The 18,487-nt window shown below is 44.2% G+C and overlaps 2 protein-coding genes across 5 annotated transcripts in view; both read right to left on the bottom strand.

Annotated features, from left to right (window-relative positions):
* The window catches only part of LOC143335227 (tensin-2-like), a 28,850-nt gene extending 24,053 nt beyond the window's left edge, over nucleotides 1-4,797 (bottom strand). Inside the window, exon 1 of the mRNA XM_076754500.1 lies at nucleotides 3,935-4,797. Within this exon, the coding sequence (XP_076610615.1) occupies nucleotides 3,935-4,057 (123 nt within the window). The 5' untranslated portion in view covers nucleotides 4,058-4,797. The remainder of the gene's footprint in view (nucleotides 1-3,934) is intronic.
* Nucleotides 4,798-6,333: 1,536 nt separating this feature from the next.
* On the bottom strand, nucleotides 6,334-18,359 carry eif4ba (eukaryotic translation initiation factor 4Ba). 4 transcript variants are annotated; one of them, XM_076754433.1, is made up of 15 exons: nucleotides 18,325-18,359; nucleotides 16,132-16,272; nucleotides 14,456-14,661; nucleotides 13,476-13,592; nucleotides 13,246-13,300; nucleotides 12,972-13,118; nucleotides 12,587-12,718; nucleotides 12,285-12,449; nucleotides 11,810-12,071; nucleotides 11,635-11,720; nucleotides 11,071-11,332; nucleotides 10,859-10,887; nucleotides 8,290-8,419; nucleotides 7,793-7,865; nucleotides 6,334-7,486 (listed from the first exon to the last, which is right to left on the bottom strand). In XM_076754433.1, exons 1-15 carry the CDS (start codon nucleotides 18,335-18,337, stop codon nucleotides 7,409-7,411), a joined length of 1,896 nt encoding a protein of 631 aa, XP_076610548.1. In that variant the 5' UTR covers nucleotides 18,338-18,359; the 3' UTR covers nucleotides 6,334-7,408. The 4 variants fall into 4 exon arrangements, with proteins under 4 accessions (XP_076610548.1, XP_076610556.1, XP_076610565.1 ...); XM_076754441.1 differs by lacking the exon at nucleotides 7,793-7,865; XM_076754450.1 differs by lacking the exon at nucleotides 8,290-8,419.
* Nucleotides 18,360-18,487: the final 128 nt, after the last annotated feature.

Here is an 18,487-nt window from a genome sequence, read left to right as displayed (position 1 = left end):
CTGGCTCTGTCCAAAGGCAAAGAGAACACATATTCACATGAACATGCTAATGAGACTGTTGTATGAAAATTGTTGTTGTATTGTTGTATGAAAGGCTTCCGTTAGATAAGAAATCCACTAGCACATTCCTTTGTTTAGTCATGTCACTGTCCTGTCACATCTAACAAGAAAACCCTCTCAGGTGGAAAAACAATGTTTATTTTGGTCACTGACCTGGACTGATGTGAAGCTCGCATGCACGGATGAGACACATTATCCTACATTATGTATTGATCTTATGATCAAAGCAGCAGAGTAACATTGGACTATTGACATATGTCCTCTGTTGTTATGATGAATGGAATCTGCAATAAAATGCGACATCTGCTGAATGTGTTGAATCTGGGTCTCCACATGTGTACTCGTGTGTGTGTGTGTGTGTGTGTGTGTGTGTGTGTGTGTGTGTGTGTGTGTGTGTGTGTGTATGGGGGGATTTAGGAAGACAGACAATGAACCTGGCAAAGAGGGCATATGAGGGGAGAGGAGGCTCATCATCCCCTCAGGCCATTTACATTTGAAATTTTATTATATAACTCATGAATTTTGATGCTTTAATCAGTTGGACTTGTGTAATGGCCCACCAAGTTGTAAATGTGTCCCCTCATAAACCTGACCTGAGATAACCTGAAGGATAAAAGGCAGAGTTTTCAGCACTGGCACTGAGGACTCACAGCAAAGGAAACTTCTATCGCTGCCTTTCCACATACAGAAAAAGATGGGTTTTTTTTTTCTTTTTAATGAAAAAATCTGACAAGATTTATAATTCTAGAATATTTCTTAAAATCTATATACAACATTGATATATAAATATATGATTATTGATATCAAGCTAAAATGTTTTTCCATGCTTTTACACATGTTTGTGTTCGTGGCTGCAGATCTGTAGTGCAGTTGAATACAAATGACTAAAAATGTGACTTTTATAGAGACACAACATTCAAACAACTCTAATATTTAAATGTCAGTCAAACACAACAGTAAACTGACATAAATGAACTGGTGCACTACAGAAAGAGCAGACTGAGGGCCACCAAAGCAGATACAGACCAGGTTACTGACTGAGTGCCTTCTTGTTCTCTCAAGAGACAAACATCTCAACTTGGATGAACACCATCATCAGTTCCATGTTGAAACCTCACCACAGTCACATTTGTTGATGCCTGTGTGTCAGTTTGAGGTTCAAACAAAGACTGCAGGGTGAGTCGAGGCTACCACCTGGTGGACAAATTATAATACTGCAGTTAAGCCTCAAGACGGGGGCAGAAATTTCTGCTATATGAGATAAGATCGAACATTTCGGACTGGAAACACACAGAGAGGAAAGTGTTTTTCATGCACCATCATAACTTTCTTTTTCAGTGGCCTGATGAATGCTGACCTGTGGGAGTATCTGTGTTGCACTTGTTATGGTGCTTCACCTTACACTTCTTTAGTTGTTGTTCTTTCCCTTCATTTCTCAGTCCATTAATGAAGAGCGGGGGTGGGGGAGTAGAGGGAGAACATGAAGAACATGAAGAGCATGTGCCACATAATCCAGTTAAACATCTGAAAATCAATACTGTCATAGTGAATGCGAAGTGTGATGGTGTCTTTATAATGTTCTATATTGTTTGCAGCTCTTCAAAGACAGCTTTTTGAATTTGGACTGAATTTGGTCTGTTTAGGTGTTTGCGACGTTGTGTCCTTGATGCACTTTTGATACTGTGGAAAAAGGAACTGGTTGAGTGGCCATCGACTCTCTAGAGGCTCCCATGACTATCAGCAGTGTTGCAGCATTGCATTGCAGCATTAAAGAACCCCACCCCAGCTGGATTTTTGCAGCCAAAGTCTGTGTCATTCCCCAAGCATCTCTGACCACTGCAGAGAGCCCGAAGCACTTCCACTTCTAACATGGAGAGGGTCAGACACCATAATGGATTCCTTTACGACTGTGGCTGCACCAGCGTTTTATTACTGTATGAAGACAGCGGCAGTAGCATTTTAAAGATGTTATTCCAACACAGCTCAGCTATACTGACAAAGAAATTGTAGGGAAATTATCTAAAGGTGAGTGTCCCATTAAATCATTGTTTCATATATTTGGAAGAAGGCAAAAACTATATGAAATATCAGTGTGACTGCAACGGTGGCAACTTGTCTGTCATGTGTCTAAATGCATAGAAACATGCATTTTATGAGACATACACACTGTGCTAACTCAAATGGTAAAAATATACAGCTGTACAGTAACACACCCCCATGGCATTAAATGCCTCGGCCTGCATGAGTGTTTTTTTCAGTGACACCTCACTGGTGATGACATGCTGGAGAGCAGGAGCCACAACCTCTACCACACACACACACACACACACACACACACACACACACGCACACACACACACACACACACACACACAATCCACTCAGGAAGGGACGGGAGCAGGTGGTGAGCCAGGGGTATGCTCTGGTTCTGGCAGGTTATTTATAACCTGCATGAGTTGGGGGTGTCACATCTAAACAGTCATGAAAACACTGAAAATAGGTGTGGGAATGAGTGTGTGTGTGTGTGTGTGTGTGTGTGTGTGTGTGTGTGTGTGAGAGAGAGAGAGAGAGAGAGAGAGAGAGAGAGAGAGAAAACATTACAAACAATATAAAGTACTCCTGGACTGTTGGTGTGTATGACATATTTCATTCCTCTCCACTGCAGTGCAGTCCACCCATTCAGCTGGGACTATGTTATCATAATTTGGCACGGTCTCTCTCTCTCTCTCTCTCTCTCTCTCTCTCTCTCTCTCTCTCTCTCTCACACACACACACACACACACACACGTACACAAAGCAATTCAGACAGACACACACAATCAGGGCTTCAGGGGACTTGAAGCCACATGTGATCCGAGTAATGTTTTTGTTCCAGCGCTTCACTGCGCAGCACCTCGCAGCACTGTGTCAAATTACATACACTTATTGCATAAATATCCTAACGTTTAAGGTTCATTTATGTGCAGAAGAAAAGTGACAACTGGACAAAATACAGTGGCATGGCCTGAAATGAATTTCCCTCTTCTTTGTCCTCTGACACTTAGCATGCCCGAGTGTGATTTACTCTGACATACGAGAGCGCACACATTCTGATGTGTGGCCTTGGTGCTTAACCAACCGACACTTTTTATTTCAGTCTCTATAAAAGTCCTCCAGAGGCTTTACGTGTGCAGCAGTGTGACTTGCACCTAAATCCATACGTGCTCCTAAATAGAGTCAGCAGACAGGCAGACGGCGGGTCGGAACCGGACGGTAACTTATACCACTTCCTCTTGAACCTTGACACCTCGAGGGACATGATTAACCAGTGGATCGTTCACTGCTGTCTGCTTGTTTTTTGTCCCCTAGTTCCTTTGTACACAGAGAGGAGTGACAAATTTATACGGCCATGAAAGTCAAACTTGACAGTGCCTCAAGTCTGCAAACATCACTCATACACGCAACTCATGTCTGTTATTCTGGTCTAACTGGAATCTGCAAAACACAAGTTCATCCTTCAGTCTGAAAGCATGTGCGGCATGAGATGTTCTGCTTAATGCTGAGGAAAATATTTCCTAAGAGAGAGAGAGAGAGAACTGCTTTGGAGTCCAGGGTTTCATGTAATTTGGAAACACAGTGGCAATTCTTTGGATTCCTTTGGTTGATGTCCATGGTTGGTACGTGGTGAGTTTCATGTGTGACAATTGAACAAAGTTAAGCTTTCTCTTCTCCTCGGTCAAATGACAGTCACTGATCATTATCTGTGGCAGAAACAGTTGATCCTTTGCTCTGTTTGACCTCAAACTCAAAACGCTTCTGAAGGTCTCATGATCATAAGCGAGACATTTCTGCCCAGAATGTTTACAGGTCTCCTCAGGAGAAGTTGTTCACTTACCTCGGCAAGTTGAAGGATTTCAGGATGTACCTCAGGGTCTGCCTTTATGGGGATTCCTCCTGTGTCAATATCAGTCCCATGTTTCTTCATGCTGCCAGGGCTTGTGCTGTGAATGCACCCCATGCTTCCAGCAGACGCCTCTTTTGCCTCGTCCGTTTAATATCCTCGACTTTTACCCGCTCCTTCCAGACAAGTGCTCCACTCCACAGGGTCCCTCTTCTTTTCCTCCTCTCAGCGCTTCATGTTTTGAAGGGCCTCCTTATGTATCTGCCACAGCTTATGTCTTCTTCTCCAACATGCTCCCTCTTCCCCGGTGACTCCTCACACCTCTGCCTTCCGCTCTGACAGCTTGTCCTGCCTTGAAATCCACCCCAGATGACTTCTTTTTTTTTTTTTTGACTCCTTTCCCCTCTCCTCTTACAGCCCCTCTTTCTCCCCTCCAAGAAGTGTCACCAAGCACAGACCCTCTCTCCCCCTCCACTCTCCTCTTACACTCTTCCCTGTCCCCCTGCTCCCTGGCTATCCTCACCCTCAAAGCATGCAAGCATACACTCACCACCTCTCTCTTCCCTTCCCCCTTTCCACTTGCCAATACCTCCTTCTCTTCGCCTCTACAGCCCCTCAAATGCTTCCTACGCCACCCTCTCACACTCACAGACCCTCCAGTCTTCCCTACTCTCTTGCTCCATCAGGCTGCTCTTGCTGTCTCTCCATGGGGGAGAAGGGGGCAGCTGTTTGGCTTGTTGATGTCAGGCCCTTCCCCTTTCCTTTGGCTTCACTTCAGCCCCTTGCGCTCTCTTCTTCCTCATGGGGGAGTGATTAGATAGAGCTTCTTTCACACTCTGTAACTTTGCACATGAGAACATACCATGGGCTTGATCCCACTTCTCCCTCCTCGCAGCTTGTTGAGAGGAAGTGAGGACGTTGAACTATCTGCTTGCCTGGGTTTTTTCAGGCAGCAACTGGAGCAATTGTTTATATCTCTGCATCTCCCTTGGATGTGAAAAGGCTAAATGTGATGAACTCTACCACCCTGTTTGATAGGACACATGACACCAGTGTCCTCTCCTGATTCCCTCAGTTGCTCTTTCCAATGCAATGAAAACAATGACATGCTCTGTGCTTAAATCCTAGCATCTCCCCTCATTAAATTCCCTCAGACTACAGCTCTCTCTCTCTCTCTCTCTCTCTCACACACACACACACACACACACACTCGTAACTGTATTTCCTCAAACTGGGTTCTCCATACAAAAAACTGCTTTAAGCTGGAGGTTTTTTGGGGGTTGTGAGGGGGAAAATCTCCAACAATAAGCTCTTTCTAAAACCATGTTTTAGGCCCCCGGGTTATGCTGCATACAAAGCGCTCTTTGGTTTAAAGGGAGACAAATCCGTGGCTGTGAGGCTAAATCAGGCGACAAACCATCATCAATAAGTGCACAGTGACCAACTGCAGCGACTTCAGAGACGCCTGTATTACAGTTCCTCAAACAGATGAGGTGTAGTTGACCATGACTGACCATGTGCACATATGAACACGATCATGGGAAAATCCCGTTTGATACATCACTGAGGGACCTGAGTGACGCAAACCCTGCTCATGTTGTGGCTTTGAGGAAGGAGGGACCCTCCTGTGTGGACCAGCTGCTGACTCACATGGCAACAGGGGTGGTGGGTGGGTTCAGGGTCCACACACAAGTTTTAACTTCAAGATGTAGACTTCTTTCCACTGACAGAGGGGGAAGGAGTATTCAAATCTTTACTTAAGTACAAGCTGCAATACTACAGTGTAAAAATACTGATAGCAGCACAATAAGATAGCATAAAATGAAAATATTCCAAGTACAAGAACTTCAAAGGTGAACTTGATCATAGTGCTCTTGTGACGTGCTAAGTTATTCCACAAATGGACACACACTTAGACAATATACTGTTAACAAACACATGACCAGTTTGTTTGCTGAGGTCCAGTAAAGAGAGTGGCTGAGTGGACGGGAGTCTGGCCTTACAGCAAACTGGTTGCCCTGTGTGTGTGTGTGTGTGTGAGAGAGATGTGAAGCTCAGCAGGATGCTAACCAGCTGCCACCTGGAGTCCAGCTCTCAGCAGGGGGTTGAGACTGAAGAAACACCGTGGAAGCGATCTGGCTCACAGACCACACCAGGAGAACAGTAGGCGGAGGAAAAATACCTTGTTGTTGTCGCACATAAAAGTGTTCATTTGATGATGCAACCTGCCATCCTGCAACGGACACGGTTCATTTACGCTGCCACTAAAGCCTGCAGGGTCTGCTCAGGTTAAAGCAGGCAGCAAAGAGGAGCTGCCCGACAGTTCTGCTCGTCAAGTTTTTTCTTCAACCCTTCAGTTGTGCATACACAATAAACACATGCTATTTGCAATGTATGTAATGACCCCAATTTATTGCAAATTGGAAGACAGGTTCACGTAAGCTCATGGAAAACCTCACACTCGACTGAAGGCAACTCCAGACCTTCCTCAAATATTTGTATTCCTCACTTCAGGAAGAGTGAATGATTTCAGCTCCTGTGGAGAATCTCTAGGACGACTGCACATGACCGTTTTGAGCCTTTAATTGATTTGATTATTTCATCAGAAGGTTTGAAACAGAAAAACATCTGTACAACGACTGGGGGTGACGGCGATGGCACTCGACTGATTCTCTGACTGAGAATCGTGTGGCGGCTGTTTTTCTTTCAGTCTCCACATACACTCCTGTAATAAGGTGATCGTTGTATCACACGGTCCTCTTGCAATACTGTGTGAATCCTTTTAAAAAGAATTCAGTGGTTTGCGGATCGCTGCACATACGACTGTCAAATGTTTTGGAATGAGTAACCAGTCTCAGCATTCACGACTGTTAGTATTGGAAGACAGGATTTTCTCCACTAATTTCCCAAAATAAACTTGATGGAAGATTGATTTAAAATAATAGTACAATACCAAATTACTTACTAATGAATAAAAGGGCTTATAATAATCAATAGCTATGTATTCTAGGAATTATGCAAGTCAGTCAAAAGTTGATTAAAAAAAACAAACAGGTTCCACTCACTAAACTACATCTCGTCATATAATCCGACCTCACACCTGTGACCCACAAATATACAAATTCATTTTTTCCCCACTTTTCCATTTATTTATTACAATTAATTCAATGTTATCCATCACTTTGCCATATGTCAGCTACTCCTTTTTCCCATTTAAAAACAAGTCCAGTATGTGACTATTCTTTAGAACCTGAATAGTCTTGAAGGTGGGGCAGGGGAGGGAGGATGGGTGGGTGTTTTAAAGTAAAGGACAGGTTTGTAGGAGGAAAGAAGGGAGGGAGTGATGTCCTCCCAGGAGCCTCTTCCATGTACGGAGTTTTTTCATAAGCTATGTGAGATTTTTTTTTTCCTGCGTTCCTCGTTTTCTCCTCGTCTTGCTCTTTCAGGCCTCGTCTCGTTAATTTCTCTCTATTCTACGTCCTCTGCGTCGTCTCCTTGGTCTCCATCCATTAGCAAAGCGGCGTACTTACTGGCTGAGCTGAACTTCTGAAAAAGGCAAAACAAAACAGACCCTGGATCAGCACAGTACCTTTGGATGCTTCACAAATGCGTATACAAGAGGAAAGATGTCTCAAGGAGCATGAAATTACATCAGGAACATTTATTCGGACTGATGACGGTCTGTTCATCCATTTCTTTTTTTTATTTAAAAGGAGGAAGTTTTTAAAAACTAAACCTATAATGTACGGGGGGAGCTCTGGTAAAATGACTGAAGGCTTTCGGGAACCCCTTTAATGAAGAGTTATTTTGTGACATCCATGTCTGACTAAACCTTGGCAGTGAGGGACTTACAGGGGTTGGGGTTTCTTCAAATTTCTTTGGCTCTGGGGTTGGTCTGGAGTCTCGGTCTCTTCTGTTATCCTTTCTACAATCAGAATTAACACAAAGGTTAAAATCTATCAGCAGAGCTCAGTGTGGAGAGTTGCTGTCAAACTAAAGCAGCACAAATTCTGCTCCTTTTCAACATCTGCAAGCTGCTTGGCGCCCAGTTCACACCGTGCTCAGTCCTCACTTTCAGAACAAAAACATCAAGTAAAATGTCCCGAATTTCTGCTGTAATTTATTTTGTACCGTTAGATATTTTAGTACTGGCGTTGGTCATTTCCTGTGTAGAACATTAAACGTACACACCAGAAATCCTGGCGTCCTTGTGTTTCTCGTGTCCACAACACAACAATGAACGTGTCATCGGTTGTGTAACCGAGGAAAGGCCAGTCTTTACAAATGCCCAGTAAATGTCCTCCCTGCCTCATTAAGAAATTTGGAGTTGCTAGCTTTGGATGGCTGACCTGTCTGCCTCCTTTCTTCGGTCTCTGTTGGGCCCCTCTCCTCGGCCCCGCCCTGCTCCAGGCCCTGCAGGCCCCATTCTTGCCCGTGGGGGCCCCCGGTCCCGACGCACACCTTCAGCCTTGTTCTCATCTTAAAGGAGAAGCCAGACAGTAGAGTGAAGGGAGGCTGGTGGACTTAATACAGTAGACTACACTCTCAACACACTGCAGCCTAAAAAGCCACTGGGTTGGATTCAAAACGTGTTAGTCACTGATGGAGGGCCAAATGAGAGGTGCACAACTGCTTGAATGCAAGCTTGTACATTACAACTCACTTCATTTAAATTTGACGCTGGTTCGAAAGTTGTGCCACAAAAGTTTCTAAAAAGCAAAAAAAAGCAAAAAAAAAAAAAGCAGTTCTACTCTCACACAGCTCTGCAGATAACGCATGCATCCAACATTTTTTTGGCCAGATTGTTTGAGTCTGAACCTGAGATTTATTTCTATTTTTTTACATGCAGACTAATGTGAAACATATTTTTGTGCTCCCTTTGTAATAACTGCAGGACGGTGAGCTCATGACCTGCGCCTGTCAGACACGTTCTCACTTAGCCGAATACGTCCATCATGATGCAGATGTGAAGCGTGTGAAAAGTAAGGATAACAGCTGCTCTCACACCTCCTCAACTAAGTGAGCTCGTCTCAACTGAAAACACTGGAATTCTCTAATGAAACTAATGTAATAACAAGCAACTGACTTCCTGTCTGTATTGTCTCTATTGTAAAGATTGACCTTTTCTGGATTTTACTGAATGAACTGAAAACCCCACACCCCTGTTTCACACAAACCAAAGTCACCTTTGCTGGATCACACAAGAACATTTCAGGGCAAGTGATCATAAAAAGGTGTGTTAGAGATGCACCGATCCACTTTATTTTAGTTCCATTCAATTCAGACACTTGAATTTGGACATCTGCTGATAACGAGAACCGACTCCATACCAGAGTTTAATTAATATAAGCTCGGTGCCTAACTGTGTGGAAGTGACTGGGATCAAGTTTGACCTCTGCATTGCTTTCCCACCTTTGTAACACAGTCTGAAATACCTAGATTTAAATGTACTGAATTGGTATTTATTAAATGGTGGCAGAACAGTCCCTGCTGCAACTGTTATAATCGAACCGAAGATAAACACCAGACCTCCAGAGTACTGAGCCAATATAGCGTTAGCATCGCTAGCTACCCGCTCCGCTGCTGACTTGGTGTTACTGTATTCGTGTGATGTTGTTGCTCTCTTCTACATAACACAACGCAGAGTTAGACCAGAACTACATTATCACCGGAAGGACATAAACACAGCCGACAACAGTAGGAAATTCCCTGGGGAGATAGCAGAGAGGCAGAGACACAGTCAGTATCTCCAGGACAGGTGTGCATACCTTGTGTTGCATTGCTGACAATGGTCCATGGTTCCCATCATGCACTAGGCATGTTGGGACTGAATATCTTGTCAGGTTTACTGTTGTATGCCATTTTTGCACTGGTTTATTGTTTTTAGTAGAAGTAGACAGAGAATTTAATTGGCTAGATTGGCCCCATTGTCATGATACTTCAACCAGCTGTTTGGGTCAGCTGTTTTATTTTTATTTCCCTTTTTTTTCTCTTTAGTTTAACAATAGGATTTTAGTTTCTGTGGTCGACCTTTTCAGGAGTAAAGTTCTTTCATTTATTTTTTTTGTCTGACACTAAAATCAGATCAATGCATCCCGAGTGTGTGTAAATGGCCTTAGGGAGCACTACAGATCGTGAACCACAGTCCAAAATGCAATTTCACAAGGGCTGTCAGATGTTTCAAAACTGACACTTTCAGAAACAATTGACGCAGGTTGAGTACAGAACCGTTCAGCCAGACTAGCACCGAAGCTCTAGAGTTGGCAGTGCCAGTCTGTAAGTCAAACATTTCCAAGGTCCAAAGTTCCCTTTCTCAAAAATGACTGCCATAAATACAATACATAGTTGTGACCTGACAAAACATCACTCCAACACAGGACCTCTGAAACTAAAGACAGAAATCTTATCGGTTATACTTTGAGATTGATTCTGATGTTTAATATGCCAACATTAGCTTTTAGCTAAAGGCAACGATGAGCCAAAGAACAGCCATAGCCGACTGCCACTGTACAGCTAAAAACTGTGTTTGATCCCACTTCTAACTTCTAACTAACTGTTGATAAAGATAACTTTGCCACAAGCACCAATATTTGCATGTCTGCCTCACGTGGTAAGGATCAAAAACGACAGGTGTTTCATTTTCATCCATCTACCGGTGTACCTGTCCTGTGTGTAATGACCTTTAAGGGCTCACAGAGTTGCTAATATGGCCGTTGACCTTTTGAGTTTTGTTCAAAGTCTCCATGAATTACATTACATTTACATTTGGCAGATGTATGCAAGTGTTTTTTGTTTATCTAAATCTCATCGTTCAGTCTTCTTTAATAGGTGTGTGCCACAGTCACACTGACACTGTTTAATTTCACTCAGTCTACACTGAGATTTGGTTTGTGTCTTGCGCTCATCAGTGGGCCTTACCTTTTCCAGATCCGATCACATCTGCAGAGCTAAAAGAGGAAAGCACAGACAGTCAGGGAGAGGTATACAACACACCAACATGAAAGTTCACCTCTGCTACAAGCCAAATGTAGGTGCAAAAAGATGAGTTTGTTGAATCATTGGAAATGTTTCTGAGCTGTGTGTTCCTGAAAGGCTTCCTAACATACAGAGAGTCTCATCTGTGTTCTCACCTGAGCTTGGGAGGACCTGAACCACTCGGGGAGACAGGAGAGACTGGAGGTCGTCCATCACCATCGCTAGAGCCTGTGCTGGCTGCACTTCTCTTGGCCCAGGCGTTCTCCTTGGGAGGAGGTGCAGGCATCACCTTCAGCGGCTCCTTGGCGGAGCCGGTAGAGGTGGGCTGTGGGGAGGCCCCAGGGGAAGAGGAGTCACCTTCTCTCCCACTGAAAACCTCATTCTCCCCAGAGCGCTCGCTGTCTCGACACCGAGACCCTAAGCAGACGAAGAGAGGAGCATGTTGTTTTTTTCTTACTTACTGGGACTGAAGAGAAAGGAAAGAACTTTGCTTTCAGTTCCGACTACAGACTGAAACTTTGATGGTTTACAGGGTTGATTGACTGCAATGATACTGATAGAACATCAGCCCTGTGATGAAAATTGGTTTAATTGAAAAAGAAAGACCCAAAAAATGGACACACAGTCACTCAAAAACATAGTCTTGCCTGCTCAGGTTTACAAGGAGTGACCACATCCCTGAAGGCAAGCTGTATGAATGAAATGCTGACGTCTCTCACCTCTCGAGGTGCTGCCGTGCTGTGAAGACTCACTTCCTGTACGAGAACGCTCAGTGTGAGATTCCTCATTGCGCCAGCTTGGATCCCTGAAAACAACAGTTAAAACAGCTTAAACAGGCCTGCATACTCCATGAAAAAACTCTGAATGTATTGACCATCCATGTCAACCCCTGACCTGTCTCTCATCTTTCTGTCAGGTGCCCGGCCTTTGTCCTCTTCCAGCTGCCTCTGCAGCCTCTCTTCCTGTTTCTTCAGCCTCTCCTCCACCTCCCTCTCCTTGGCTGCGGTGTCAACCGGCTTGGCTGCACCAAAGATGGATGAGGCCCTACTGCCTGAGCTCGGAGGAGCAGCTTGGGAACTGCCACTGCTGCCACTACCTTCCTCCTCCTTGGGCACGCTACGGGGCTTCAGGTTCAACTTGGGTCTCTGCTGAGGAGCTGGTGGAAGAACAGAAACTGATCATGTTAATGTGGAGTGGTGAGGCTGTGACTATCTGAAGCTGGTGTTGGAAAAGTCGAACTTTAAAAATACTCCTAGAGGAATGTGAAAATATCAACATAATTAGTAACTTTAAAGATTACATTTCATTTACATAATATTGACTGAATTTGTGGTAAACACATCAAAATAACAAACCAACTGTAACTCACCTCTGTCCTCACGTCTGTCATCCCGTCTCTCGTACCGGTCTTCGCGTTCGCCATAGCGATCCCGGTCCCCATAACGATCACTGCTACCCCGACTATCATCATAATCGCGGCGGAAGCCACTACCAAAGGCCCGACGACCTCCACCGCCTCCACGAGAGTCATAACCTAGAAGGCCGGGAGGAGAGAAAACTGGTATGTTTGCATGGTTGCAGCAGGCCAGTCATGGAGTTGTGTATGACTGCTGATACAGCCAGGTGGATCTCAATCCCAACAAGGGGTCCAATGAGAGCAGAATAACACACCTCCTCTGTCGTAGTCCCTGCGGTCCCTGTCATCATACCGATCCCGATAGCGGTCTCTTCCTCCGTCATAACGGTCATTGTCCCTGCGTGGCCCATCTCTGTAACGATCCGACTCGTAACGGTCCCGTGATCCTGCAGGAATTGCAATAGAATAATGACGTCCTTTCACATATGGAACTCCTCTGCTAATGTACTGTTGGTCTGATTGTACATCAAATATATTCTGGAGGCAAGAAACATAATCTTTTGCAGTCAAGATTTTGAATGTAGAAGACATAAATAGCACTTCAGCATGTTTTACAACTGAACAGTTGGGAATTATCACAACCCTGAAGCTAAATCAGTGTGAAATAATATGGATGTTAATGCACCAACAACCACTCACTCTCTCCAAAGGCATCATCTCTCCTTTGAGGTCCATCGTCAGAATCTGCACTGGGTCGAGCCCTCCAGTCACTGTCCGTCTTGTCAGGACCCATGTCCGACATCCGTCCACCCCTGTCTCGGCCTCCCATAGATCCACTGTCTCTCTCTGAGGTGTGAAGAAAAAGGAGAGGAGATGTTAAGTTTAATTCTAGAATATGAAAATTGAGGGACATACTCCCACTTGCTAAATGATTTTAAAGGCAAAGCTCATAGCAAGAAAAAGACCCATGTACCTTTATCATTCGACTGGTCAGCAATATCTACACGGATCCTTCGGTTTCCCAGGTTCTGTTGACATGAACAGAAACGGGACAAACTGTTAGTGATTCTCCCATATACATGTCTAAGAGACGAAGAAACTGACTACTGAAGATCTCATTTTATGTAAGTGAGGCCAAAATTGAGTTGCTCGAGTCAATGTTTGGTAAGTTGCAGGAATGAAAAAATAAAACGATCCTCTCACCTCCTCATTGAGACTAAGGGCCCTCAGGAGGGAATCCACATCATCAAATTCAGCATATCCAAAGCCCTTCAGCCTCTCTGGATTACTGGGCTCTCGAGGCAGACGCACTGCACTGATCTGGAGATGAAGACGGTGACAGAAAAACAAATGAAACAGAACGCAGCACTGTACAGTTCACCCAAATAAGATCAAGAGAAACGAAATAGGACACAAATGAAAACTCTAAATAAAAACTATCCAGGTCAGTGACGAGCACTGTTGCAGGTAACCAGGCTCCACTCTGCTATGACTGAACAAGCCAAAGGCAGGCATGCAAGAACTTCATCGAAGTGAGTTTTTTTTTAGCAATATTTCACCAAAAACGTATATATGTGTTCCAGATGTGCAAAGGTGCTAAATGAGTTGTCTGAAGACTTTTGCAGAGTTTTATGACCCTCAGACTGATTATCTGTTAGTGAAACAGCACTGCACTGGGAAGCTGTGTTATGTGTAAAACATATTTTCTCTAACATCCCTGGCTACATGATGAAACTGATATAAAAGTATTCCTTTGGTGCCTACTAAATATCACAAACAGGTTGAGAAACATTAGGATCCCACTTCAACATCTGTCTACAGATAGAAAGAGGAAAACCAGAAATAAGGTGGACATGTGTGTCCTGTTCTTCATTACTAAACAAACTCACTGGGCCTGCAGTGTGTAATTACAAGTCCCACGGGTTGGTGTGGACTAAAATACTTAAGAAAAAAATTTTTCAAGTACAGATGTGATTGCATATTGAGCAGTTACTGAGTTGACAGGGTGCTTAAATGAGTGTTTACAGCTCCTATAAAGCAACACGAAGACGGCAACTGAAACAGCCACTTGAGTTCCAGTGCTAGTGTTGCTTTGCAAAACCAAGTGTTGCAATAGCCGTAACCAGCAAGTGCTATGAGCTACATGTCCGACACCGCCATGTGTGTTTGCTTGCTACACCTACTGCCAAGCCGCGGAAGAAGTCTTTGATTGAATCCTCAGTGACATCATAGGGCAGGTTGCCCAGGAAGGCCGTGTAAGGCGGGCTGCGGGGCAGTCGGGACCGGTCGATATTGGGTTCACGAGCCGAGCGAGGTGCTGTGGGCAGGATGGAGCGGTCAATGGGCGGTGCCCGGTAGCTATCCTCCTCCGTGTGCCACGAGGTCGAGACTGGTGAGATGAGAATGGGAAAAATTTCAAACAAATACGAACTGAAAACTTCCTTTCAGTTACTGAACGACAACCGATTACTCCCTCTATGACACTTAGGAATTCTTGGAGTCCTTCTATTCTGACAAAAAAATGACAACAAAGATTTCACAACATGACCTATTAAGCTAAAATATATGCATTAGTACACACATTCGTATCCAGATACATACATGACACAGAACAGCAAATACCAAATGTCCATTCAAACATGACTGAGTGTGACAGAATAGTTACAGCTGACTGGAAACCCTTTTAAATCACATGCCCTTTTAGTTCAGCAGACCCTTAAGTGTTCTGAGACAAGTGTATTTATTTTGACGTTTATTGTATTACTGGTCTGTGAGGTAGATATTGACGGAGCCAATAATCAATATTAGCCCTGACAGAGGCCAAAAACCCTTCTTCAGAGACTGGAATATAATAAAAGCTATTTAGTATCAGGAATGAAAATTTCCAGAAATGTTATGAAAACACTTGCATGGCAGCATTTTGCAAGAGCTTCTGTAAAGACAACTAGCTACACATGGCATGACAGCATGTGATGTGTTGCTCTAGCAAGGGGGAAACCACAGATTCCAAAATGTGCAGTATGATCATGAATCAGAATTGTGAGATTCAGCACCACAAATCTGACAAAAACAAGTAGATGTATCATGCAATAGAATATGACATTGAACGAGCCACAAAGGAGTGCATGAGAAACTGCATCCAGAGAGCAATAGCTCATTTCTGATTTAAATAAATAAATAAATAAATAAATAATCACTGAATGTATTTGACTGGTGGTTGATTGTTTTGATGATTCATTTAACTTCTTATCTCCCTGTCCAACTGTTATTTGATATTCAAAAGGATCCCATCTCACAAGTCTGTTCCTTTCAAAACACTTGGAAAACAGTGCAGCTATAAGTTCACAGTTGACATAAGGAGCTCAAATGTGTGCAATGGCATGCAAATCAGAGAGAAATCTGTGGCTTTACGCTGCAAAAAGCAGTGCTGGAGGCTCAACTGTTTCATAGTATGCTGCGGTGGTTCTCAAAACACAGTTATGCTGTCACATAGACGCATTTAATCACTTTATCAATCACATTTTAACTGGAAAAATGATGTTAACTCATGTCAACATGGTTCACTAGCCTGTCTGACCTTTTACTGTTAATAAGACCTGGAAAAACAAGACCAATACCGCTCTGCCACAACACATTTACATATAAAACAAGAACACAGCTGCTCATTTTCATTTAGTCAAGTATCAGACCACAAATGTTCATGGCTCTACCAGTATGACGGTATTCTCCAACACATTTTCAGTTCTCCCCACTGAAATAAAAGGCAACCCAAGGAAGAGAGAGATAATATTGACTTTTAGATGTAAAAACTCATGAAAGAAAAAAAAAGGGGGGGGGGGGTGTTTGAGTGTGTGCTCACCATCGCCATCCAGGTCATCAGTCTCATCTGCCCAGCTAGTGGACTTGGCCGGGTAGCTGGGGACCACGGTGCTGCCTCCACTGTCCTCTGCCAGGAAGTCAGTCAGAGTGAGGGTCTTCCCCTTCTTATTCTTCTTCTTAGCTAAAAGGGGAGATGAACACAAGAGCACAGTGTGAGCCATGGAAGACATATACTAGGCTATGATTTGTTGCTCATATGGATGTCTGTCAAAGAAGTCTTAAAACCTTTATCCACGCCCCAGCCTTTTATTCATTATCCTTTTTTTTCTTTAAAGAAAAAGGAAATTACAGTGATGAAATAGAAAATTTGACTTAATTTGATAGCTACCCTGAAAACTGGAGATGGCTATGAAAACCACACACACAGAGTGGGAAAACCACCACATGTTACGTTTACATGTTGACATGTAAAAATACGATAATTACAGTGACACAACATTTCTGTCAGTATGGTGTCACTTTCTTGTATTACATTTCAACAATCATTTTGAACAAGCCCCAGTGAAACATTTCAAAATATAGTCATGACAGCAGTGAAATGCTGCGCCACTTAAAGATTCACTCTTTAAACACCAACAAAACAGTGTTGTGTGTTTCCACTCATGTGGGCAGCTGCATCTCTGCAAAGACAAACACTATTTGTAGTGCGAGATGTTGTCCGGCCAAGCCAGATAAGGAGACTGCAATGTGTGAGCGATAACAAAAACACTGGCTTATTTTCATGTTAGAAAGTAAACACACAGGGAGTGGCCTGCCTGTCCAACTATCACTGTCCAGCAGGCTACTAAAGACGTGCCTCTATAAGTTCAGCTCCAAGACTTAAGCACCATGATTATGTCCCAAACCACCGGGTCCTTGCATTTTCAAGGAATGTACCCAGGAGCTTATACTCAATGAGTCATGTATGCATTGCAGAACATTCCTCAACCTGTCTGTCTGCATGAAAAACATTTGGCCAGTTGGTTCACACAGCTCTTCTCATAGAGCAGGTCTGGTTTGTTTTGGTCTGAGGCAGAAAAAGGGGAGCGACAAAGCTGGCTGTGAGCTTTATTGTGAAAATCCCAGCTGTCAGGACATTCTTTACACACGTTGTTACAAAACCTACACACATACACAGCAACACCGACGGTGGACAACTCTTCCTCAGCAGATACGGCCCACTATGTGTTATGCGTTAATATTCATGGGCCTAACTAGCTGGCTTGGACTGCCTGTACCCTCTAAAACCCCAAAAATCAAACACTAACTGTTCGCTAACTTTCTTGCGCCCCGCACTATTGTGACATTAGCACGCTAAGGGCTAAGTAAGGTTAACTTTTACCCGTACAGACTTCTGCTAAAGCTACAATAGCATAACAGCTGCGAGGACCAGCAGTTCACTGTGAAGCTGAACACGCAGCTTGTTTGCTTGCTATCTACGCAGGTCGCTTTTGTCTTTATGCCGATGCGGGCTTAGTCAGCAAAGGACTGCTGACGGGGGAAGTATCCCTGCTTAGCTGGCTAGGTTTTAGGGCCTAGCGAACGTCGCAGCGCCAGGATCCAAGTGCGCCATCACCGGGGCAGTGGGACGGCTCAAAGTTGTGAAGCTGCCAGGGAAGTGTTTAGGATGCGACCCAACAGGCCCAGCTGCCCCGTTTCATCAAACACCGACACCAGGGAGCCAGGCTGCACACGTGGGGAGACTCCTCGGGCTGCCCGGACTTCTCGGCCCAACCCCTCCTCCGCGAAACGCGCTTGCGCCCGATGCTTATCTGCTCTGAGCGCCACGGCGAGCCCCGCTACGGGCATACAATGTGCCAGGTCTGCACGCAGTTAGAAACATTTCGTAACTGACACAGAATTTCCAACGTACGTAATACAATATAAACTCAAAAGTGGACAAGCCAAACATCCCAATAACAATTCCCACAGGAAAAGACCGCGTGTACTCTGTGGGAAAAAAAAAAATTCAGATTGTGCAAGTCGTTGCTTCGTTCATTCGCCTTCCTCCAGCAGTTGCGTTTTTGCCGGGCCGAAATAACCGACGAACCCATTTGTACGCGCCGGACAACGACGCCAACAAATAACGCGAGGCATTTATAACCCTACAACTTCTTATGATTAATTATATCGAGGTATAACCCGCTAAAATTCCCACCAACCGACCCAGATCGTTTACCCTCATAAACCTCACCTGACGCCGCCATGTTGGAGAGCGAGTTCGTAGTAGTTCCCGGATGTAGGCGTCAGAGGTTTATTATCGGGAGCGCGCATCGGCGTTCACGTGGCCAGTCCCATTCCCACATCTTCTTCACTGTAATGACGTTTCCTTTTCACGAAGTTTTTGTAATATCTGT

This window comes from Chaetodon auriga, chromosome 2, assembly GCF_051107435.1.
Source record: "Chaetodon auriga isolate fChaAug3 chromosome 2, fChaAug3.hap1, whole genome shotgun sequence".
Taxonomy (NCBI): domain Eukaryota; kingdom Metazoa; phylum Chordata; class Actinopteri; order Chaetodontiformes; family Chaetodontidae; genus Chaetodon; species Chaetodon auriga.
The sequence above is the reverse complement of the archived record's forward strand: the minus strand, read 5'-3'. Positions and strand labels throughout refer to the sequence as shown.